Source organism: Saccoglossus kowalevskii, chromosome 10 (genome assembly GCF_978046115.1).
Source record: "Saccoglossus kowalevskii chromosome 10, keSacKowa6.1, whole genome shotgun sequence".
Classification (NCBI taxonomy): Eukaryota; Metazoa; Hemichordata; class Enteropneusta; family Harrimaniidae; genus Saccoglossus; species Saccoglossus kowalevskii.
In genome coordinates this window covers 34,291,980-34,318,634 of record NC_140650.1, presented here as the reverse complement: position 1 = coordinate 34,318,634, position 26,655 = coordinate 34,291,980, and the positions used below count along the sequence as shown (strand labels likewise).

At 37.2% G+C, this 26,655-nt stretch overlaps 1 protein-coding gene across 1 annotated transcript; it reads left to right on the top strand.

Annotated features, from left to right (window-relative positions):
• The first annotated feature begins 1,140 nt into the window (after positions 1 to 1,140).
• LOC100376056 (solute carrier family 23 member 1-like) lies at positions 1,141 to 23,793 on the top strand. Its single transcript, XM_006815165.2, has 13 exons — positions 1,141 to 1,246; positions 5,088 to 5,390; positions 10,054 to 10,211; positions 14,040 to 14,125; positions 14,907 to 15,025; positions 15,599 to 15,780; positions 15,950 to 16,070; positions 16,862 to 17,018; positions 18,796 to 19,049; positions 20,683 to 20,812; positions 21,910 to 22,059; positions 22,246 to 22,341; positions 22,583 to 23,793. The coding sequence occupies exons 2-13, from the start codon at positions 5,160 to 5,162 to the stop codon at positions 22,777 to 22,779; spliced, it is 1,881 nt and encodes a 626-aa protein (XP_006815228.1). The 5' UTR covers positions 1,141 to 1,246; positions 5,088 to 5,159; the 3' UTR covers positions 22,780 to 23,793.
• The last annotated feature ends 2,862 nt before the right edge of the window (positions 23,794 to 26,655 follow it).

Below are 26,655 nucleotides of genomic sequence, written 5' to 3'. Positions count from 1 at the left end.
CTGCCGTAAAGAAAATATTGAAACATGATATGAAAATTATCCAGTAATTTTATCATTCGTAAAATAATTTCAAGTACTTGGCTGTAACGGACCACACTCTGCGCCGGCTATGCCCGATAACAACAGTTCGCTGGAAACCGATGAATCTTTTAACAGTCGCGCTGTTTGGGTGTCAGCATAGTACTTAGAAGGGCTTTCCAAGGTGTATGTGGTGTAAGCAACATTTCTTTATATAAGAATGTAGATCTGTCTGTACCTTTGAGAAAATACAAAGTACGTTGTGGTAGGTCCATTTCCGGTTTACAATTGGGATCTAGTTTACATGGCAGTGCCATAGAAACCACGTTCATTTTAAGACGTGTATTAATTGAAGAATTGTGAAATTCTTAAAATTGTATTATCGAATATATTTTGTATGTAGTATATGAATTCGTAAGATATCCGGTTCAGAAGTTGTTTGTAAATAACCGAACAATATTTTAACTAAGTTTTAAAAATAATATAATTTTTCTAAATAACGAACGACTACGCAACCAAAGTTGTCTATTTTGAACGACATTACTACACCAACAACGTCAATTTGGCAGAAGCTTTTCGTCAATATAAACTGCGAATTAATGAATGGTGTATTCTGCACTGTAATTTAAAACCATCATTCATATATACGATTCGCTTCAACTAAATTGATGACGTTTTGATTTCATAATTTAGGGTTTAAAACCTCAAAACGTTTATTGCATTGGATAACGCAAATGTACGGAGACGTCTGTGATACAGTCCTATCCGATATAAAATATTGAGGCCATAGCTCTTATATGTGAACATTAACCTTTTAAAAACGGTTTCGTAAAAACAATACTCGAAATATTGGTAACCAATGAAGATTTTAAAGAGCAGGTCTCGCTTACGAAATAGTACGCAGAATTTTGAATGCTCGGACCCAGGATGACCTGTTAGTGCCTGGGTTTGTGCGCTTGGATAGAATAGCAATTACGTTGTCTGTTTGTTTGTTACGTCAAATCAGTCATGTATGTCTTTATGTTTTATCACCTTTGGCATAGGTACACATGTCACTGGCGACGGTAAAACTGAATCGTTGTTGTTCTGTTATGCAAATGAGGGACAGAGTGCACTGCATTAAGGGTGTGTTGACCGCATTGAAACGATATGAATCGCAAGTAGTTCAATAAAAGTGACCACAAAATGAAAATATATCCAGTTTGAAGTGGGATCTTGTAAAAAATCGGTGAGTGTCAACTTTTTTACAAACGAGTAAATTATAACATAGTTAATGTGTTCACTGATATTTACAGGTCGCATGCGATAATAATAACTTTGTCGTGATCTATTTGTATGTTATTCCATAGCGTATATGGACATACACACTACTGTACGGTTACTTATACTAAATACTCGAAACACCCGTTTAATACTCAGAATAACGCACACCGAATTTGAGTCGTCGCATTTGCGATTTAACGATCGGCAATTCACTCGTATAATAAACAGTGTTGGCATTGACAACTGTTCAGCACAACGTCCAGCAGTACCCAACTGCACTACTGCGTATTTCAACGCGTCCCAACATAGGCGTATTGACCAAATCATCCAAGTTGACTTTGTTTACTTGTTGTGACTTGTTTTGCTCCAATTCGTGTAAGGTCATAGTTCAACTATATGTATACCACGGGTAAAGAACCTTTAATGTTTCGAAACGAAGTGACGTTGTTAAAAAATAAACACTTAAAGTTATTGGGTCACTCGTGTGTTTCAATAGAACGTTAGTGGTTAATATATTGAGGATCCTCCGAGGTAACGTCACTTAAACCATTAAATTTTCACTTTAATTTAAATGTTATGTCAACTTCACGCCTCCTGGGTACGAGAATATGTGTCCCGTGAAAATAAAGCGATTTAATATTTCTCGTTTTAATAACATTCAAGTTAGTTTTGAATCTCTAATATTACGATGCGTTCGCCGTAAAATATATATATCCTGTAATCCACCGACTGTGCATAACACTATATACGATAGAGGGGATATAGAGTATTCGGCTGACAAAGTAATCGCGATCAGACGGGATTTTGCAGTCACACCGCGTGAATTCTCATCCGGATACTAGTATCCCTTCCCGAATAGATAACTCCCATGTTTGCCATCATCCCCATAGAGTACACACAAACAAGTTGTAATATTCGAGGTTGGGTTGCACATGACACAATTTCACTGGTCTGTCCATATTTTGTCCTTCCTTACGCTGCAGCAAACCAGTTATTATTATTATGGGAATATTGAAATGCGTTGATTATTAACTTGAAATCCTAGATTTACAGATCTTAATTCTGTATCGTGTCTTGTGTTGAAAACACCGTCACGAGCATCGTGTCATTTTATATTGTGATTTGAAATTTTCGGAAATAAATTATTCCATCGCTGAGAAGAAACAGGCATAGTATGTTTTTCATTTTCAAAAACGACCGCGCAACACATACTCTTAATTCAATAATGACAAAACATTTGTGAAAAGAAGTAATCTAGACTGACAAGTAATCAGTGTTCTGCGTTGGCAAATATTCTGGATTGTCTGGTCTTGCAAGTAATCTGGACTGGCAAGTAATCTGGATTAGCAAGTAATTTGGATTAGCAAGTAATCTGCATTAGCAAGTACTCTGGACTGACAAGTAATCTGGATTGGAAAGTAATCTGGATTAGCTAGTAATCTGGACCGGCAAGTAATTAAGATTGGCAAGTAATTAGAATTAGAAATTAATCAGGATTGACCAGTAGTCTGGATTAGCAAGCAATCTGGATTAGCAAGTACTTTGGACTGGCAAGTAGTCTGGATTGACAAGTAATCTGAATTGACAGGTCGTGCCATTTGTTGTAGATGAGCGTCACTTATGTGTTGAGTTGGTTGTATCTCTCTACCTACCGCCCTCTTATTTAAAACTTGATGCATTAGTTTGTTTATTTATTTGCAGCCTGCATTAATGTCACGATGCTCTTCTCTGTGGGGTGTCACTGTGTGCGGCTGCATATTTAAATGTCCCTGTCTAGCCACTTAAGCTACCGTCACTGGAATTATCAGAATTCATTGGCTTAGATCTAAAATGTATTCTCCGTATAGCTAAAGTCTGCAATTTTTATAAGCAGGTTTGGATCTAATACGTTGCCGTGGAATGTATGAAAGAAAATGGCATTTGTAATTGGTCGTTGACCGAATGTAAACATCAACAAGTAAACCATTCGAACTGAGGCTACTTTAAGCATCGGGACAATTCTAATCGACAGTTGGATGTTGAATTGTTTTTTTTTGTAGAAACAAAACTGCTATTAATTTTCTCTCCATATAATGATGAGAGTCCTTTTAATTTTGAAAGCAAAGTTTGTTTGTTTGTTTGTTTTTTGCAAAAGTCATTATTATCTGTGCTGACAATTTCTATTGCATATAACTTGTATTTAGAAATGTGTGTAGTACTGCCACGTGTATTATGTTTATTTTTATTACTACTACTGATTAATTAGTGTAACCGACGTCATAATTAATGTTACTGAATTCCCTTAATGTCTACTTGTGTATACACTAAATCTGTAAAGCTGTGACAGTCTTGTAAGATAATAACTTAACTTGTGTCATATTCGCAGCATAGTGTGGATATTTTGTGGGACACAGTCGTCTTCAAGACGCATTTTTGTAAGATATCGGAGTCAATAATGCTACACATTTTTGTAAAGAAACATGAGGTAATATAAAAACAAATAGTGAAGCAGCTAAAACCCCTTTAATAATGTGGTAGTTTATTCCAAGCTCTACTGTTTTGCTGGGAAGTTCTTCCTAAGTTGAAGACATACACGGTTTGTTGGTAACTCGTAGATTGTACGTTCAAATAGTGTGTACGACATAGCATTGGGTCAACATATGTGTAGTCAGTCTAGCATTTTATAATGTTAATCATCTCAATTAAATCACCATGTAAGCAGTTGTCCTTCGATCAGTTCATTGCCCTAATATGAACACTGTGCCTGTATACAATAGTTCAAGTAAATGTGAACTAATGAAGCATGGAGCGATATAATGACATCAGCAATTCTACTAGTGATAGCACGTTTGATAAGGATAAATTACGTTATAGTATAGTATACGGCTCTAGTCCGCGTAATCGATCAAAACGCTTTGGAACGGAGAATCAGAAAGAATGTTCTGTTTACGAGAAAGACAATTATATGCAATATTTTTATTAATTCGTACCACATTGGCAATATTTTGATTCTTAAATAATTATATGTCCAAATTTCGACGAAAGGTTTTTATTGGTTCCGAAACGTAAGCAAAATTGTTATAGATACATAACTATTGCTTTCTGAGTGAAAACTTTTGGAAGATTTGATTTATTGTGTATTTGATGTGCAAATCACGTATCTTCTTTTTGAAGAATATTTGATATCCTTTTCTGATTGTTGCCTAGCAACACCGAACTGACATTTTAGTTTTCCCCTTATTACAATGTGCGTTACTGATGGTTATCTACCGGTACGCCGTGGGCCATGCTATTCAACAGGTAGTTGACCCTATTACGTATCAGCAGTCAAATAACATAGCAGTGATATAATACGTAGATTGTGAAAACCTGTTAAACATCTGCCTTCTGCGTAGTTTCGCGAAAAGAAAACAGTTTTAACCATATATCTTGGGGGGTTAGCGTATCGTGCTGTCAACGCTGTACACGAGCATTAAAGCGAAGATCGCCACAGTGACCTCGATTCTACCGCTGAAAACGGTAACGTGGTTTTCAAGTCTAGTTATGTTTGCAACTCTCTCACATTAATCACCATACCACGCCAAATATGTAGATAAGATAGTAGAAGGCGTTTGTTTTTAACCACAGCTAAACCTCGATACTTCACGCGTGGTTACCGGCTCGCGTTGTTTTAACTGTATATAGCCCCACAGCCAAGTCGGCATCCTACTGGGAAGATCTTTGCTTCCACTAGTTTACATTCCTATTGCGGCCCACATGCCGGGGTTCACGCTACGACATTTTCAGTTGGGCAACAACTCTGGATATATGTCACGTTCCAATTTCAGAACATTGTCAGCTACATACTGAAGATATTGCACTAGCTCTCACCAGCCCTGGACACTCTGCCCTAAATTAAGATGGATTCTGACTATGTAAGCAAGGACGACCCCCAGAAACTCACAAACGGTGTCGATGGTGGTGACGTTGAAATGGAACTACTGAACGGTGATGTTGAGTTAGGTGACTGCCGAGTCAGCAGTACACAGCCGACAGGCGAGCATGGAAGGACTGGAAATACGAATATATCACTGACATATGGCATTGACGATATTCCGCCATGGTACCTCAGCATAATACTGGGACTGCAGGTATTTCACATATTCAATAATTTCATAATGTATTAACATTAATAAAATGTAACGCAATCATTACATCATAGAATAACTGTTTGCCTTAATTCCAGTGTCGCTGTAACTGTGATGTCCAACCAGGGACTGGTTAGCATTTACAAAATACTTCGAATTGTGTTTAGACATTTTTTTTTTTTTTAAATCTAGAAAGAATGCAATATAATAATTTGACATTTTTGCATGAGTTTGATAAGATTTTTGGTATCCATAATTCATGTAATATTTTATACCATCATCATGGCAATAATTCATTGGTATCTTAAATATCGCTGTTTGTGACACTAAGCCATTGTGTTGGTTTTATTGCATAGTCGTGGGTGTATTCAAGACAACATTTACTTTCATTAACCTGATATATGTCAGAGTATGGTAGTTAAATACTAAAAAGTCTGCTTTGAGCTAGTACACTGAAATGATTGAAATCGGCTAGTAGTACAGTTGGCAAAGGTATCTCATTTGATGTGCATTACCAGTGTTGGTGTCTGGCCACCTGTCGAGATCCGTAATGTTACTTTAAGTATTCAGGACACGTATGTTGAATGTATTCTACCGTGTTTCTCAATGATTATAATTATTGGGAGCTTTGAAGGAATTCAAATGTTAGAGAATATCAACAACACCCAACCAGTAAGCAATTCATTTACATAGATGTCATCGTTTCCCAGGCTGTCATGTACGTCATCAACTTACCATCTCATTCCTAAAATCAAATGAACCAAACCTCAACTTTTTTTCAAAAAACGCGACTGGATTAGAACAAGACAGTTAGCATCTGCAAGTCCTATTTAACTACTAATCTTCGCGTCAAAATTCACACACATTTTTGGCGGATCCAAAATAACCGCAAAGACGACCATTCGACAACAAATTTCGGCTTAAAAATTGTCCCACACAAAACAGATGTCTGGACACGTGACAAATGTGTGCCCTCCTGAGATGCATAGATACTCATCCGGAACAATCAGTAAATTTTCTTATTCAGCCATCCGATCATATGACCGATTGGCGGCCATGTTTATATTGTCTACGGTTACAGGCCTCTGGGATATACTGATCGATTCGTTGTTCGGTTGCATCTCGTTTGATCTGTGATATAATCCAATATGACCGACTAGTGGTCATTCTTTCCAGCAACAAACCTGGAATGCTTCGGCATTTTTTTTCTTACATTTAATTTAATTTAATAGATTTCATTCAAACTCATGTACTCTCAATCTGTGTGGCACGTTCGTGGTCGGATGGCTGGCTGTCATTTTCAGTTTGCCATTTAATTCGTCAACTCTGACGCTTTCTGATGACTGTAAATATGTGCCATTTGTTCCCAGCGATATGCAATATGGCCGACTGGTGCCCATTAAAAGTGGCACATAACGCGACTGGTGTGTATACTTCATTGAGGCAAGAAGGCTGACACAGGTCGGCCATTTTTATTAAATCAATCGTTGTTTGTGCACAAAACTGAGACATACTTATCTAACGCGAATCAGAGGTTATAATTTGTTTTACATATTTTGTGATTTGATTTATTGTGGTAAATAGGCATGACCCCCGTAGCTTTTACGATTTGACACGTGGTAACACATTTACCTGAATCACGTGATTTTCAAAGGATTATTTCGGCATATACATTGTGACCTTTGTATATATTAATAAGTTATTAATTAATTTTCTCTCCAAAGGTTTACCTAAGATTATGTACATTCAGGAAATCGTCGCTTCTATTCTCTTGTATCCATGTACTGTTCCTAAAATGCAATTTTTGGTATAGTCGTGTATATTAGAAACATGTGTCACGTGTTTTACTGCTTTTCAGTAGATCTGAAGGAAACACGCTGTTTTGAATCTCTTCGTACTCTAACATATTTATCATACAAGCTGGGGGCATTGTCATACACCCCATATCTTCTTGTTGCTTCACCAAGCGTTCAATTCCGATCTTCTGAGTTTCCAGCCCTCGAACAATTCCTGGAAAACTTCGTCCTTCCTACATGCTTAAATCTTATTCTCAAGACAAAAAAAAGGCCCTTGTCCTCAAAATATCGCAAAACCAAATTATCCTCTTTTATCAAGATTGTCAATTTACCTCGAAACATTACACAGTTTCACCCTGTAGTGAAATGAAAATGAAAACAAAAGTTGATGACCGGCTTCGTTGATTACAGCCAATAATTGGAGGAGTGCCATCGTGAATTCAGACACAAAACGGATGCTCACAAAGTTTCTTTTTACAGCCTGTCTTCCTTTATTGAATTGTCACGTATTACCACACTGTCCTTCAAATTTGATGAGTTAGAAATAAAAAAACTAACTCAAACGTAGCAGTTAATACATGCTGAGAAATTGACAATGAAACATTCCACACCGCACGCAAAGAAAACAGAAGCTACGTAGTTGACTTTAAAGTTGTCAGTCCGGTGCATGCCATTGCGCACCACACACAGAGCAGTCCTTTCAAAGTATATCAACGGATTCCGTACATTGTATACACTATCTACCCACATCCGCCTAGTACGGCATGACGCCGGTATTGACCATGCTGTGCGCAATTTTACAAATACAATATACGCCACTCCAGACTGGAGTCAGCGCTTTCAACGGCTTTCAACTTGTCGAAGATTTGTCGACAATGTTGTTGTGCGCATGCTCGCCGTCCATTGTTGATACGTTATGTATTTACCAAAGTTTATCCAAACATACTATCAGGGGGAAATTCTCTTCTCTCTGGGTTCTCCACACGTGTCAGGGGGGAATCTCGTCTCGTCTCTATATCTCGTCCCCTTGAGGTGCGGGATCGGGAAAGTCACTTAAGCTTCACAGTCAAATAAGACACACACAACGAAATACGTTTCAGCTCTCGTCAGCTCTCGTCGAGCACTCTATAAGACACAGCGCCCTGGGGAAAAATCCCCAAGACTATCGCAAGGCTGACCCAAGACTCTTTTAGACTGCGTCAAGGCTCGCCTCAAGACTCTCCAGGACTGCGTCTGTTCTGGAGTATTCGCCAAGACCAACTCAAACTCTCTTTATTCATTTTCAAAACTCTAACCAATTACAAAACAGTAAAAAGACTCTAGGGCGTAACCTTCAATCATAAAGCCAATCACACTAAGTACTGAATACGTCATATCTTTTGATTAATCGTTCACTACATTAATAACTACGAATACAAACTGTCAGAATCAATAGTCAGAATAGCAACGGTTATCTCGTAATTAGTTCCAAATCACTGAGCCAAGTTCCGTCCAAAACTTCAAATAGGCCTAAACGATGACAGACATAACACAGCAATTCGCTAATAATCAGCTAATTAAGTCAGTCAACAGATACGCAAAAACAAATTCATGACAATACTGTCGAAGGCACACATAACAGGTGTATACTAATAAAAAGGGTATTACTACTATGTTCATTGGTGTTTGTATCTTACGTTTCTATTTATTGGACTTTAATCTTCACTCTGTGTACTGTAAATATATGTTCGGTACAGGCGCAGTCCCTGGCGTAGAGGGACTATTATGGTGCAAACTTGCTTTGAGACGTTATCGACAGCGGTATTTACTGTTTGATCAACAAATAAATCGATCAATCGGTTTTATTTATTTGAACATACAAGCAGCCCCAGGTGTTGGTGCTGAGATAAACCGTGATAACAAATCATAATAGACCGCGGCCATGACCAGTAGTGTTATGATATTACACCAGTAACCGCTCAGATCGGAGATAGCCGACTGTGGTGAACAGCATTGATACTGCATTGATACATTAAAAACATTAACCGATTCCACGGTGCAGTCTATGGTACTGGCAGTTTTCCCATGATGCAGTCGTTGGTAATGGCAGTTTTCCCATGATGCAGTCCTTGGCACTGGCAGTTTTCCCATGATGCAGTCCTTTGTACTGGCAGTTTTCCCACGATGCAGTCCGTAGTACAGGCAGTTTTCCCATGATGCAGTCCGTAGTACTGGTATATTTCCCTTAATGCAGTCCTTGGTAATGGCAGTTTTCCCACGATGCAGTCATTGGTACTGGCAGTTTTCCCTGCATATACATTGTTCTGTTGTTGTCATCAGGGTATAATATAATTGTACAAATTACAGTGTAGAGTTGAGTTGTTATTCGAGTTACTGGTACTTAATGTACGGTGGCTTGTATGTTTACATCCATTTGTACTCTGCACCGATAGAGGATTGTTTTGTGACCCATTTTTCGTCATTTATAATAGATTTAAACATTAATGTTACAGACTTCCATGTCACAGACTAGACTAGCTCCTCGGGTCTATTTCTGTGACCGGCGCCAGACAATTTGCTACCTACATTTGTTTCTCTTTACATATGAATAATGTAATAGTATATTGTACAATTTCATTTATATTATCTGGTGTAAATAAATAAATACAAATAAATAAATAAATAAATAAATAAATAAATAAATAAATAAATAAATAAATAAATAAATAAATAAATAAATAAATAAATAAATAAATAAATAAATAAATAAATAAATAAATAAATAAATAAATAAATGAGCAGAAAACACCAGTGTGGTTTCAATTAAATCAACTTTCAGCATGTTTACTGATAATAATTCCGTTTTCCAATCTCTTATTTTATCCAAACAGCATTATTTAACCATGTTTGGAGGTACCCTGTCTATCCCACTTCTACTCTCTACACATTTGTGTGTCGGTGACAACTACTTAGCAACCAGTCAAATATTGGGCACTATATTATTTGTTGCCGGAATATCAACATTTTTACAGTGCACATTTGGAGTCAGGTAAATACCCCTTTAAAGGGCGGTGGTCGTCGCGCAGCGCGTGTTCGAAATTCGCGTAAACAAACAATTTAATTTACACGCGTTGTGTGCGTCTCCATGAGTCCCACATCTAACAGGACGCTGCGCGATGACCAACGCCCTTTAAATCATTTATGAGTGATCGGTTGTATTTTGCACTTGTTTTCTTTCATTCTTTCATTCAACACAAACTATGTAAATAGCGTCCTCATCGAACAAGTACCTGAATTGTTGAAATTGACACTATGGTGTTAACCAAACGCTTCATCTTGCATATACGTAAGTTAAACTTGTATTATCTAAACTTGACGTCTTTAGCATATGTAGTAAGTTGAGCTATGAACCAACATCAGTAGTTACGCCGCTCACGATTTATGTGTGTCAGAACCAACTGGTCGAGCATCGAATAATAACGCAATCACTTTCACTCAAGTCACCCTAACTGCAATAATACTAATGTGCGCATAAAGGCCGTTTCACTCCAACAAGATTTAAAGTTCTGAGAATTCATGCTGCCTTATTTTTGGGTCTTCGGACAACTTGTACTGTATATATTTGATTTGTTGTGTGTTCGTGTGTGATAATGAATTTAAGGTATAACGCTACAATAAAGTAAAAATATTGCAATTTTTTTACATATTTAATATATCGTAGTACTAGGATGAAATCATGAATTCAAAATACGGAGTGACTGGTCTCAGTTTGGGGAAAATCGATCAATGAAAATAGTATGTTTATTTCGGTTTAGAGCATTTTATAATTATTTCGGATGGCAATTAATTATCTAAAAATGTTGTTCTGTGATAAAATATAATTTGTACATGAATGCATAAACGAAATCGCTCAGCCAGGTCGGAAGCGGTGTTAGCTGGTGACTATATGACATCTAAAATATTCTTGTCAATAAACACGTTGAAAATAAGATCCCTGCACAGTATCCCAAGACCTAAGATGGATGCCGCGCCTCGGTGAATAATTCTCACATCGAGGATACAAATCCCCTCAGTTGCAGTTAATAATTCTCTAATGTAATTTCAGATATACATCAACGTGCTTTTTGTTGTGAAAGTCAAATATGGGGACTTCGCTCTGTATGCGATACATGAATCTGGGGTTGAAATATATACACAGGTCCAAGCCTAACTCGCTGTATGCAATACATGAATCTGGGGTTGAAATATATACACAGGTCCAAGCCTAACTCGCTGTATGCAATACATGAATCTGGGGTTGAAATATATACACAGGTCCAAGCCTAACTCGCTGTATGCGATACATGAATCTGGGGTTGAAATATATACACAGGTCCAAGCCTAACTCGCTGTATGCGATACATGAATCTGGGGTTGAAATATATACACAGGTCCAAGCCTAACTCGCTGTATGCGATACATGAATCTGGGGTTGAAATATATACACAGGTCCAAGCCTAACTCGCTGTATGCGATACATGAATCTGGGGTTGAAATATATACACAGATCCAAGCCTAACTCGCTATATGCGATACATGAATCTGGGGTTGAAATATATACACAGGCCCAAGCCTAACTCGCTGTATGCGATACATGAATCTGGGGTTGAAATATATACACAGGCCCAAGCCTAACTCGCTATATGCGATACATGAATCTGGGGTTGAAATATATACACAGGTCCAAGCCTAACTCGCTGTATGCGATACATGAATCTGGGGTTGAAATATATACACAGGTCCAAGCCTAACTCGCTGTATGCGATACATGAATCTGGGGTTGAAATATATACACAGGTCCAAGCCTAACTCGCTGTATGCAATACATGAATCTGGGGTTGAAATATATACACAGGTCCAAGCCTAACTCGCTATATGCGATACATGAATCTGGGGTTGAAATATATACACAGGTCCAAGCTTAACTCGCTGTATGCAATACATGAATCTGGGGTTGAAATATATACACAGGTCCAAGCCTAACTCGCTGTATGCGATACATGAATCTGGGGTTGAAATATATACACAGGTCCAAGCCTAACTCGCTGTATGCGATACATGAATCTGGGGTTGAAATATATACACAGGTCCAAGCCTAACTCGCTGTATGCGATACATGAATCTGGGGTTGAAATATATACACAGGTCCAAGCCTAACTCGCTGTATGCGATACATGAATCTGGGGTTGAAATATATACACAGGTCCAAGCCTAACTCGCTGTATGCGATACATGAATCTGGGGTTGAAATATATACACAGGTCCAAGCCTAACTCGCTATATGCGATACATGAATCTGGGGTTGAAATATATACACAGGCCCAAGCCTAACTCGCTGTATGCGATACATGAATCTGGGGTTGAAATATATACACAGGCCCAAGCCTAACTCGCTATATGCGATACATGAATCTGGGGTTGAAATATATACACAGGTCCAAGCCTAACTCGCTGTATGCGATACATGAATCTGGGGTTGAAATATATACACAGGTCCAAGCCTAACTCGCTGTATGCAATACATGAATCTGGGGTTGAAATATATACACAGGTCCAAGCCTAACTCGCTATATGCGATACATGAATCTGGGGTTGAAATATATACACAGGTCCAAGCTTAACTCGCTGTATGCAATACATGAATCTGGGGTTGAAATATATACACAGGTCCAAGCCTAACTCGCTGTATGCGATACATGAATCTGGGGTTGAAATATATACACAGGTCCAAGCCTAACTCGCTATATGCGATACATGAATCTGGGGTTGAAATATATACACAGGTCCAAGCCTAACTCGCTGTATGCGATACATGAATCTGGGGTTGAAATATATACACAGGTCCAAGCCTAACTCGCTGTATGCGGTACATGAATCTGTGGTTGAAATATATACACAGGTCCAAGCCTAACTCGCTGTATGCAATACATGAATCTGGGGTTGAAATATATACACAGGTCCAAGCCTAACTCGCTGTATGCGATACATGAATCTGGGGTTGAAATATATACACAGGTCCAAGCCTAACTCGCTGTATGCAATACATGAATCTGGAGTTGAAATATATACACAGGTCCAAGCCTAACTCGCTGTATGCGATACATGAATCTGGGGTTGAAATATATACACAGGCCCAAGCCTAACTCGCTGTATGCGATACATGAATCTGGGGTTGAAATATATACACAGATCCAAGCCTAACTCGCTGTATGCGATACATGAATCTGGGGTTGAAATATATACACAGGTCCAAGCCTAACTCGCTGTATGCGATACATGAATCTGGGGTTGAAATATATACACAGGTCCAAGCCTAACTCACTGTATGCGATACATGAATCTGGGGTTGAAATATATACACAGGTCCAAGCCTAACCCGCTGTATGCGATACATGAATCTGGGGTTGAAATATATACACAGGTCCAAGCCTAACTCGCTGTATGCGATACATGAATCTGGGGTTGAAATATATACACAGGCCCAAGCCTAACTCGCTGTATGCGATACATGAATCTGGGGTTGAAATATATACACAGGTCCAAGCCTAACTCGCTGTATGCGATACATGAATCTGGGGTTGAAATATATACACAGGTCCAAGCCTAACTCGCTTTCACCGTGTCTAGAGATGTATCATGCGCCACACGAAGTGTCCAACTACCACTTTTGCACTGATTGAGTTTATAACTACCTCTTGATCAAAACATCTACACTTAGACAGTAGTCTAGTTATGCTGATTGCATATCCAGTGTTTGTGTACGTGGGGGTACCTAAAACATGTAATCAATCAATCATAAAGACCATTTCAATGTTGTTGTTCTTGTTCTTAAAAATAGGTTACCAATACTCCAAGGCGGTACATTTGCTCTGTTAACACCAACTATCGCCATATTGTCTTTGCCTGACTGGAAATGCCCAGAAGGTAGGACTATGTATTACTGAAAAAGGGTTATTTACCGGGGTTTAATTTTGCTTATTTCGCTGGCTGGAAAATGTGCTAAATTAAAACCCAGTGATTATGTAAAATTTAGCAGAGAACACATTATCTAAGTGATAAAACTTTGTATTGAAAAACCCACTAAATATGCCTGAAATTGTAAATCAGCGAATTTTAAACCCAGTGAAAATTAGTCATTTCACAGTATGCAAATACGCATGCCAAAAATATGCAATAAAAACAGTGCCTCTAAAAATCGAATTTGTTATAAAAATGCCGCCGTCTTTAATTTCATTTACAAAATCTTACTTAAAGATTACAGAGATTTGTAATTATTTTTACAGGTGTATTCTGCCGTAGGCTACAAATCCTCCAGGCTCCATAATTGAGGGACGGTGCCTAGGCATAGTCCCGTTTTTGACCATTTGCAGTTTTCTGGTGCATTTAATATTCCCCGTGCATAACTAATTTGGCACCACGTGACTATCCATGAGACGTGACGCGATTGATGTTTAGTGACTGTACTCGCTATATATAGCTGCCAACTAGAATAAACAAGATGGCAGCTTTTATGAAGTACTCTGACAAAAACATCACGTGAAACGTGTTCTATTTTGAGTTTCATTTGATAGATTACCATTCAGGGTAGAACGTCAATGAATTTTTTGGGGGATGGTAGGTTTCACTCATCGTGCAAAACTACAGTTTGTATTAACATTGCTTAAAAGTCTAACTAACTGTCACGGTCATTCAAATCTTCACCCAGGTACCAACGGGACCACAGCAATGCGATACAATTATTCACTTCCACGTGGCTTGGATTATCAATATCGTGATGATAACTTAGATGATCCCAATGAGATATGGAAGATTCGAATGAGAGAGGTAAACAATGTACATATATGTAGTTCGATTTACGATAATGTAACTCGCGCCCTCTAACGACGACACGCTTCTGTGACGTAAACGTATGTTCGGGACGCCAATCTCAGCGTTTGTGTTGTTCTGTGGTCGTCTATCAATAAAAGAATAATGTTTACTAGAAAATTGATGTATTGTAAATGACGAACGATTTTACAACCAATCTATTTGAATGGCATCACGTTCATCATATTCGCGGCGCCATTTTGAAGTCACGGACGCACTTTGTCGCTTGATGGCGTTGTTCACAGTCGTTCTCCAATTCTAGGATGTATCAAGTACCCAAATACTAGAATATATCGAATTAATTTGTTGCCCTGGCAGGTCTTGCTTTATTTCTTTGTGACACACATTTTTGGGCCCAATGCGACACAGCTAAATAGAAGACCGAGTTGGCGATGTGCCGTGAACAATCAGAATCAATTTCATGTGATTACGGAAGAAAATACTTAATAGTGGATTTTGTATTGTTACGTGTAATCGGTATCAATCGGTATCACGTAATATATCGATTACTGTATTCGTTACTTTTTGTAGATCCAAGGTGCTATTATGGTGGCTTCAATCTTTCAAGTAGTTTTCGGATTTAGCGGATTAATAGGTATACTGATGCGTTTTATTGGCCCATTGTCAATCGCACCCACTATAACACTGGTTGGTCTGGCCCTCATTGAGCCAGCGGCATTACATGCAAGTAAACACTGGGGAGTGGCATTCATGTAAGTACTGACAAACACATGATTTCTGCGTCGTCACATCGTATTACTAGTATCCGTGAAATGTATCGTAACGTCTATCTGTGACGTGCGTTACATGAGCATAGAAATGTTGTCGTGTTTGTTTTTTTTTGGATTAATTAAACCTTTTTTTTCAACTTTGTTTTACTAGGACTATGGCTTTAATTATCATATTTTCGCAATATTTGCGAAATATCGATGTTCCTTTACCAGGCTGGGATAGAACAAGAGGTTGCCACTTCAAACGCATCAAATTCTTCATGTTGTTCCCAGTAGGTATTTCCATTCACAAACTTGTTATAATTCATTGTTCAGTCAGGAGAGCGGCAGTTGAGTAAATATATTCACAGTAACAGTATTGCCATTGCGACTTGTTCGAAACGTCATAGATTAAGCTCAATAATAATATTTATTGACACAACACTGACTTGTAAGTACAGTAAGTATAAATACGAGCTTTGTCACGTTTTATTACAGACCACACACAGGAAACACTATTAACCATTGAGTTTGAAACCTTTATCGCTGCACAGTTTCCTGCTTTCTGCACAGCTGTTTGCTCATCATGTAATGTGTCTGTCCAGTTTTCGCGCAGTGGTAATTTTGCTACACTGTACAATTATAACTTGTAGAAGGGGACGCACAGTACTATGAGTTTTGCGTACATAGCAATCTCGCATGACAGCGTAAAGAAAAGGCATTTTTCGTTGTTGTATAGATCGGGAAGAAACTATCGTTATGGGCCACAGTATTAATTAGCTATCGGAGGAAACATATTGTTAAGTTTAGTTGTGGCTATGGAAGTACTTAATTCCAACCCTGCCGTTCTTTGGCATTTAGGGGACAAAGGTCATTTATATGAGGCAGACAATTTGCCTGGAATATGTTCTCGACTACATTGGCAATATATGACCCAATGACTTCACCCGATTGTCAACGCAGAGTCATACAAAGGTCGTCTGTATGTGCTGGTTATAAATGTGATGATATCATTGTTACCTCGTGTCATTGTAATAAGCATTCTTAATATCACATCATTAGTCTCACAACATGTCTCCTGTAGGTCATTCTCGCTATTTCGGTATCGTGGCTCGTATGTTGTATATTAACTGCCACAGACGTCTTTCCAACCGACCCGAAACATCCAAACTATAATGCAAGAACTGATGCAAGAATTGAAGTGTTATACCAGGCACCCTGGATTTGGTTTCCTTACCCTGGTAATGTTATCCTTATATTTAGTCTAGTACACAAACTGCATTTTTTTCGAGGAGTTTAAAGATATTTAATTTTTACTTTGCCCGAATAAGAAATATATATATATGAGAGGAAAGTTCTGCCCTCGTCGTCATCGTCGTCGTTGTTGTTGTTGTCGGCGTCATCGTCGTCGTAGTAATATCTGTTTATTGTGGTTACTATAACTCAAACGGTTTATTTTCGATCTTTTTAAAACTAGGATATACTATTAATGAGTTGGGATTTCGACCAAATTCACTGAATTTTTGCATGTGACGTATGTATATTTTTAAAATACAGTCAAACATGTGATAGTGACTACCTCAATAATAACGCGCCTTGTATAACGTAAAGACCACCTTATACTTTATACCTTACCTTTTATGATTGGAAATTTTTCAGATTCGTTTCTGTTTAAAAATCAAAATAGTAATAAGCATTTCGCTTATAAAACAATTTCTAATTCTCTCAAGTCAAGCTTTTGTGTTTTTGCAACAGTACCATCTCATTATGTCAAATGTTTGACTTTATTATTGACATTTTCATCTGTCCAATTTCAAATTTAAAACGTTATTATTCACTTTAAATGTCAACCAAGTACAAATGCTACTAATGGGTTAAAATCTGGATGAAATAAAACATTTTTCCAGTTGTTATACTATACAGTAATCCGATATGTTAATCTCGTTATGTGACATGTCACTTTTGTTTAATTTCTGTAATATTATTAAATTAAAGCGGCAATAACTCTCGATCTTTTTCCCTCTAATTTTTATTTTTAATAAAACATTTTGTGTGTCGTCACAAGAAGTTGGGGATGGGATTACGTCAAGGTCTCTAGAGGGTGCCATATATTTAAATTTAGTTTTGTCATGGAGGTATGGTTTTGTCAAGCAAACCACAGGGATTACGGTATAATAGGACATTTTACAGGGGGGGTCGGGCGAATTGTCTGGAAAGGATAACTCTTACTCTAATGGGCTCTCATTGGTGATTTAATGTGCCATTTCTCGTGATGTGATCGACTTTAGTGAAATTTGACTACTCGAACCTTAGTTTTCACATCGCATGTGTATGGCCACTTTGTTAATGCAATTGTGTGTAAAAGAATACTTCATCATCTTTATATAGTGTTATTCATACAAAACAATGTTCAAAATTATAGTTGTTTCCGCTTTAATTTTATATTTTAATATTATTTTGTTGTATATACTTACTGTGCATGTTTTGTCATTTGTACGTACTATTATATTTCACTCAGTGCGAAAAAATACAGACATAACTTTTCTGACTTAGTTTAGCAAGTAATTATTCTATGCATATATTAAAATGTGTGACGTAACATAAACTTTCTCCATATATGCACTAAATACATATTTTTCATTTTCATCTTTTAATTTACCCATAATGCAATGCAATGAGTAAAAACAGTGTGATGTATAAATTTATGCACAGATTGTTTTGATCAGACTCAAATGAAATATATTCCCCCACTCACTCCCGGTCACTGCAATTTTATGTTCTTGTGCTTTAGCAAACACCAGTGTAAAATGGGCATTTTAACCAGCCCTTATTTAACTCCAGAGTCAGATAATCACCAGTGTGATAAAAACACATGCAAACCAGTTTAGTTTATAGCCATCCATCTTATTTTATTCCATTTACAAGTTTGCCAATATGTTTACGCCAAGTTTTAATGTTTTTGGTGGTTTTAGTTTTTTCAGCCGCTGAAATTGTCATATTTTTATGTGTTTTTCATAGGTCAGTGGGGCAAACCCACGGTCAGTTTTGCCGGAGTTTTTGGCATGATCTCCGGCGTATTAGCGTCGATGATTGAATCAGTTGGTGATTACTACGCGTGTGCGCGACTGAGTGGAGCGCCGCCACCGCCCATCCATGCTATCAACAGAGGTATTGGGACAGAGGGAATTTGTTGCGTTTTAGCTGGTATATGGGGTTCTGGGAACGGTACAACGTCTTACTCTGAAAACATTGGTGCAATTGGCATCACAAAGGTATTGATTTCGTTATCACGTTCTAATAGGCTGAGGCTTATACAGACTACGTCAGCTACGTGTGTGGTATCTACTGTATGTGGCGTCCAGGCTATCTCTACATTCGAACGGAACCATCCTCGATTTCAGTGACATTGACGGGTTGTTATTCGATACTGCCTATCAAATGTAACTGTTTTTAGTGTAAGCTATTTTCGTTTGGCAAATGTGGGAGAAGGCTAGGCATTTAGAATTATATCATTTCATTACTTTCGTATATGTAAAGTAAAATAGCGTCCCCACCACAGATGAAGTTGTTTTGTTTTCTACAATAACTCAAATACGTTGAGACTAATGGAAATCACATTCTCACAAATTCCGCGATGTGGTCATGTGATTACAGAGTTATGCTCCGTGGTCCAACTGATATAAGCGAATCATAAAGCACGTTTTCACTCTGCTGAAAGCTGAGTTAATTTTATATAACAATCCATGGAAGGTCTTTTTACCCTTCCATGCACAATCGAAGTACTCTTGTGAAATAATTGACGTGACTCGGACAAACAATTCGTCGACCCCTCTTAGCAAAATATTTTTAAAATTATTAAACACTTTAGAATGATGATTAATACATATTTAATTTGGGGTAAATCTTGATATTTTGTTCATATTTAGCTCCGCTGTCGACTTTGTCAAACGGAGCTTATCATATGAGTGATTGTCCGTCGTCGTCCGTCGTCGTCCGTGTCAATGTTTTACTTTTCGACTTCTTCTTTTTAAAAACTACAAGCCTGAATGCTTTGATACTTGGTGTATATGTACCTTGGGTAGACCTCTCTTAGGTTTGTTCATTTCATGTTGATATCTTCAATTCTCTAATTTTGGTGAATATTTTTGTCATTTTTTGTTTTGGTAAAAAGTGATATTTTCGACTTCTTGTTAAAAACCGCAAGTCCAATTGCTTTGATACTACATATATAGGTACTACATGTGAATCTCTCTAAGATTTGTTAGTTTCGTGATGATATCTTCAATTCTCTAATTTTGGTGAATATTTTTGTCATTTTTGGTAAAAAGTGATATTTTCGACTTCTTGTTAAAACTGTAAGTCCGATTGCTTTGATATTACATATATAGGTACTACATATGGACCTCTCTCAGATTTGTTCATTTTGTGATGATATCTTCAATTCTCTAATTTTGGTGAATATTTTTGAAATTGTTGGTAAAAAGTGATATTTTCGACTTCTTGTTAAAAACCAAAAGTTCAATTGCTTTGATATTACATATATAGATACTACACTACATGTGAACCTCTCTCAGGTTTGTTCATTTCGTGATGATATCTTCAATTCTCTAATTTTGGTGAATATTTTTGTCATTTTTGGTAGAAAGTGATATTTTCGACTTCTTGTTAAAAACTGTAAGTCCGATTGCTTTGATACTATACATATTGTTCATTTTCTAATGATATCTTCTGTTCTTTAATTGAAATGTGCATTGCTAACAGCGGAGCTATCTCAGACGATAGGCTGCTTGTTACTGGCTCCAAATATTCAGATTTTCCAGGGCATCTTCTAATAAAACATAAGCTGAAAACTGGAATGATATCCTTTCTGTGAGTTTGGTATTAACAGTATTTTCTTCTAAATAGGTTGCAAGTCGCCGTGTGTTACAGTTCTGTAGCCTTATTCTAATAATATTCGCAGTTTTTGGAAAATTTGGTGCTCTGTTCACGACGATACCTGAACCAGTCGTTGGTGGCGTCCTTTGTGTCATGTTTGGTGAGTTTCAGGTTTCCGGGATCTACTCAATAAGTAAAGCCTTCCAGTAAAACAATGACTGCGTAACATGATTTATGTTTTTCTTTTGTTTTGTTTTGTTGTTGTTGTTCAGATTTATCACAAATGTTACACCATTTTCATTCGTTATCGAAAGATTAGCTACATAACTGTGTGGATATATAGACGTATTCGTATACGCGACGTTCAAATCATACCTATGTGACCTCTAGAGGGCAAGCTCCACCTTTATGCATCTTTTTATAAGCTACTGATGGACCGTTCATAAAACGTTGAACTATTTTGCAAAACAAATATTCATGATCACTGCATCATAAAAAAAATCATTGTGTGTTACATCTTTTCTTTTAAATAAGAAAGCCAAAAATTATTGTGTTACGTCATAATCCATATAATTTGAATAAATAATTAAACGCATGTTCAGTACATGTGTACAATTTGAAGCTTGTTTAGTCTACGTCCGTCCGTCCATGCGTGCGTGCGTCCGTCCGTGCGTGCGTGCGTCCGTCCGTCCAGAGTCATATTTCAGAATCCGTCTGACCGATTCCGTTCATTCATGATAGGATACATGTCCATGACAATTTCTTTCGCAATTTGGTAAAAGATGACCGACTTGGCAGGCATCTTGTTTTTTTTTAAATGTGGTATCTTGGACATGCTTTGTCAGTTTTCATTCAAATTTGGCACATACTTTATACATGTTAGGATACATGTTCATGACAATGTGTTTCAAAATTGGATAAAGGATGGCCGATTAACAGCCATCTGACTTTTTGGCCTTACTACTATATGGATACATGTCAATTCAATTTGCAATTTCATCAAATATCATCTCGTTTGTTTAAAATGTGATAAGTTGGACATGCTTTCACTTGTGATCTATGTTTTTCTGGAGGGGTCGTCACGCAACACGTGTTCGAATTTGATGTAAATAAACAATCTGTTGTATACGCCACTTTGGACTAAGGTTTCAAGAACACGCTTGTGACAACCCCTCCGCATTAATATGACAAGAACAAAGAGAACTTTCAAAAATTTAACGGGGACTGTGTCGTTTTTAATGACTTGTTTATTTACAGGAATGATAACAGCAGTCGGTGTGTCCAATCTTCAATTTGTGGACATGAATTCAGCTCGTAATCTTTGCATATTTGGTTTCGCTACATTCGTTGGGCTGATGTTGCCAATTTGGTTGGGAAAAGAAGAAAATAGAGGCGTTATAGACACAGGTAAATATGACGACACAATAGAAAAAAAAGTGTACACTAATTTACCGTGGTCAATGAACGGTTGTAATTACCCTATTTGTATGGAAAAAGATTAATTACAAATACGAATGTCGAAATAATATGATTACCAATTGTTCAGATATTGACACTGGAGTAGTCAAATTGTATTTTTATTCTTTTTGACAGGAAATCGTGAAGTAGATCAAATTATCACTGTCTTATTAAGTACAAGTATGTTTGTTGGTGGTTTCTTGGGTTTCGTGTTAGATAACACGGTTCCAGGTAAGCGCCACCCGCCATCTTTGTGGTGTCAACGTTGTGTTATTACTTATTATTAATAAAATAGTGCCCGTTGATCGTTAATGTTTATTATCAGGAAATATTTTGTTAATCTTACCGATGATAACGAGAACGAACTGTAACGAAACCAGGAGCTACAAAACTGCCGTTACGTATATTTTCTTCCCACATTTTTGTCTATCATGTATGCTAACAAAGCTAAGTATGAAAGTGTCAATTTCAGGCACGAAAGAAGAGAGAGGTCTCATCAATTGGCAAAAACAAATGACAGTCGGTTCCCGTGATATTGCACGTAACGAGGACGATGTATCAGTAAGAACCTACGATTTCCCGGTCGGCATGTCTTTCATACGGAAATGGAAATGGACGCAGTACATTCCATTTTGTCCAACGTTCAAGTTCAGTAAACGGAGCGATTAAATACAGCTCAGTCCATTTGTGCTGGAAACCATGCAACGTACTGATTTGAAGTTTTCAGAAGTTGAACAGTTCATTTCAAGACGAATTTCCATGGTAACACGTAACACACCGTGTTGTTGGACAATTGTCATTGTGGAACTTAAATCTTAGATACATTGGCTAACGATGAGATCTGCAAGTATTGCCATTTTGGAGGACCTTATTCACATGATTTTGAATATAACCATTTCTATTTAATAATATGTATTCTCAGTCACGGACGGTATCATCTTTTTGTCTGTAGTTACCAGTTTTAATATTACCGTTTTTCACCGAGCGTAGCCTCTAAATCAATCAGCAATCACTTTTTTTTCTAGTCACATGTACTTTATTTAGTAGTCACGTGGTATATACATGTATATAATGTCCTAGGCAGGTATTTGTATAGTATAGTGACCTTTAAAGCAGTTTTGGGGAGTGTGCCATATTGAATTGTGTATAGAATGTTCAATACATTAAATATTCGCTAGTGTGATTCCCGTGAGACATGTGAAAAGTGTATAAAGTAGAGTGCAAACTATTGCAATAGTGGTGCAAAGAGTGAAACTGGAGAGCAAAGTAGCGCAATGCTCAGAGAATGATCCGGAATGTCTTGCAGCTTGTTCCCCGGACGTAAATGGCAAGAGCGACTTTTTACGCTAAATATTTCTGGTTATTGTTAGGTTGTAGCTTTGAAAAATTTGAAAAGTTTGAAGTAGACAGCATACAGTAGACTGTGTTTTGCTAACAACACATTCATAACAATTGTTGAAATATCGCGTTATATGTGTACATACGATTATTCATTATATTCAAGATGGTCACTCGCCGATATAACACAAACGAGACTATGCTCGCAGTCAACACTTTCAGCATGTCTCAGCCGAGCCTAGAATTGTCTTTGTCTACTTTTAGAATTTTAAAATATATGTTTTTTTACAATGACTAATTTACTGCTGAAACTTCCTAATAAACTATGTGTTGTTTTCAAAATAAGATTCATTTCACAAAGTTAAACCCAACTTTATTAGTGCAATGCAAAACCTTGGCTGTAATCATTTCTAAGGTCTGAAATGATTATATTACCGCCCGATGGTCTACTAATTAACAATTCAAACTCTATACTGACAATCCGCTGCGCCATGAATGCCATACAATCAGTCTACTGTGCCATACTGGTGGTCTTCTGTGCCATATCATATGGTAGTATATTGTCTGGATATAGCAGAACAGACCTCGGCGTGGTTACAGTGAATGTAAAGAAATAATTAAATTATGATAACCACTGCGCGGTGACAGTGTACACTATTCAGAATCAGAACCTCAAAACCATTAAGGCTATTTTCAGAACCTCAGAACTATATGCGCCCTCTACCGCTGGAAGTGAGTTACATTTGTGTCCGGGTAAATTATCCAATTTTACATCAGAATTTTTTATTCGTTGTCAATAAGCAACAGTATCATTGCTAAAATTTATGTTTTCAGTACAATACAACTATTAGTATATATAGTTGTAAATTATTCCTTTCTCCGTATCTATAAGGTATTTCTAACGTGAAAACGCCAGGAAATAGTACGCAACACACTGTGACGTCATCTGACATAAAGATGCTTAATTCTGACCCTGCATATTCAGAGATCTGATTGACCAGTTGAAGCGAGTAACAATCCCGCTAAGTAGATTTAAATCACTCATACATATCATGTGTATTATTTTCATAGATTTGTTCCTGACAGAGTTATTGCAGTGGTCTGATTTGGGTATTCAAAACATCACTCAGAGTTCTTTAATTAAATAAATATTCTTGCAAGATGGGACGTAAGGCGTGCGGTTGGTCGGATAATTTTCTAAATACCGTTTTAATCTTACGACTGTGTGTGTTGTGTAGAGCCGTGAATAGCCCGGGAAATATCGTTCAGTTAAAAAATAGTTTTTACCTTATACTTATACATATATTTCGATTTTGGGTGTTATTTATGTGTTTTGTAGTCGTATGGGGGCATTACAACGGGTCTTCCACAATAAGTGGTCGGACAATATGTTGTGTTAATTTTAGAAATGTGTCAATTTTGGTTAAAAAGTAGCGACAGGCTTACGGCTACCATCAGCTTCTTCACTACTGTCTTCACCTTGAACCTTTGAAATTCCTCTCCGTCATCCAATACATCACACTCACCATCTTCGTACATGATTTGAATCATTATTCTATTCTATTCTATTCTATTCTATTCTATTCTATTCTATTCTATTCTATTCTATTCTGACATGACATGGCGATATATTGGGCCAGGAGGGGCATAGAAACGAGAGTGTATGCATGACAAGGTTAGGGTAAATTTGTTTGTTGTAAGTGAATGTCGAATCTCACACCGGACATCTGACCTAACCCCAGACCGGCCCTGTGTCTGCATGCTGAATGTGGAATGATGTATATACTGCCCACAGGTCACTGCAAACATTCCATTGTAAATATAACGCAGGGCTTATCTGTGAAACAATCATAATATTATTCCTTTACACTCACCGTAACCCCATTAGTGACTACGCCGAGTGGTCGTTTCGCTCCGTTCAGGTGTTACTGGTAGCATGCCGGTAGTAATAATCTGGATCATATAGATAAATATAGACAGCAAATAGAACGCAAATTCTTTCCCAGCCCAATAGCTGGCTTCAAAAATGCCAAACGTGCATTTCAAAATTGTTCAAACATGTACAAACTGTAACACATGTTAGATATTCATATGTTCATTATTTGGTTTATAAACGTGTACTACACCATACATGATACACTGTAACACATGTTAGATATTCATATGTTCATTATTTGGTTTATAAACGTGTACTGCACCACACATGATACACTGTAACACATGTTAGATATTCACATGTTCATTGTTTGGTTTATAAACGTGTACTGCACCACACATGACACACTGTAACACATGTTAGATACACATTTGTTCATTATTTGGTTTATAAACGTGTACTGCACCACACATGATACTCTGTAACACATGTTAGATATTCATTTGTTCATCATTTAGTTTATAAACGTGTACTGCACCACACATGATACACTGTAACACATGTTAGATCCACATTTGTTCATTATTTGGTTTATAAACGTGTACTGCACGATACATGATACACTGTAACACATGTTAGATATTCACATGTTCATTATTTGGTTTATAAACGTGTACTGCACCATACATGATACACTGTAACACATGTTAGATATTCATTTGTTCATTATTTGGTTTATAAACGTGTACTGCACCATACATGATACACTGTAACACATGTTAGATACACATTTGTTCATTATTTGGTTTATAAACGTGTACTGCACCACACATGATACACTGTAACACATGTTAGATATTCATTTGTTCATTATTTGGTTTATAAACGTGTACTGCACCACACATGATACACTGTAACATATGTTAGATATTCATTTGTTCATTATTTGGTTTATAAACGTGTACTGCACCACACATGATACACTGTAACATATGTTAGATATTCATTTGTTCATTATTTGGTTTATAAACGTGTCCTGCACCATACATAATACACTGTAACACATGTTAGATATTCATTTGTTCATTATTTGGTTTATAAACGTGTACTGCACCACACATGATACACTGTAACACATGTTAGATATTCATTTGTTCATTGTTTGGTTTATAAACGTGTACTACATCATACATGATACACTGTAACATATGTTAGATATTCATTTGTTCATTATTTGGTTTATAAACGTGTACTGCACCATACATGATACACTGTAACACATGTTAGATATTCATTTGTTCATTATTTGGTTTATAAACGTGTACTGCACC

What these genes read in the sequence shown, in the direction of transcription:
- LOC100376056 (XM_006815165.2), top strand. Translation starts at nt 5,160, where the DNA reads ATGGATTCTGACTATGTAAGCAAGGACGACCCCCAGAAACTCACAAAC. An exon ending in GGAAGATTCGAATGAGAGAG is followed by an intron (nt 15,026 to 15,598) that starts GTAAACAATGTA and finishes TACTTTTTGTAG; the next exon opens with ATCCAAGGTGCTATTATGGT. An exon ending in GATTTGGTTTCCTTACCCTG is followed by an intron (nt 17,019 to 18,795) that starts GTAATGTTATCC and finishes TGTTTTTCATAG; the next exon opens with GTCAGTGGGGCAAACCCACG.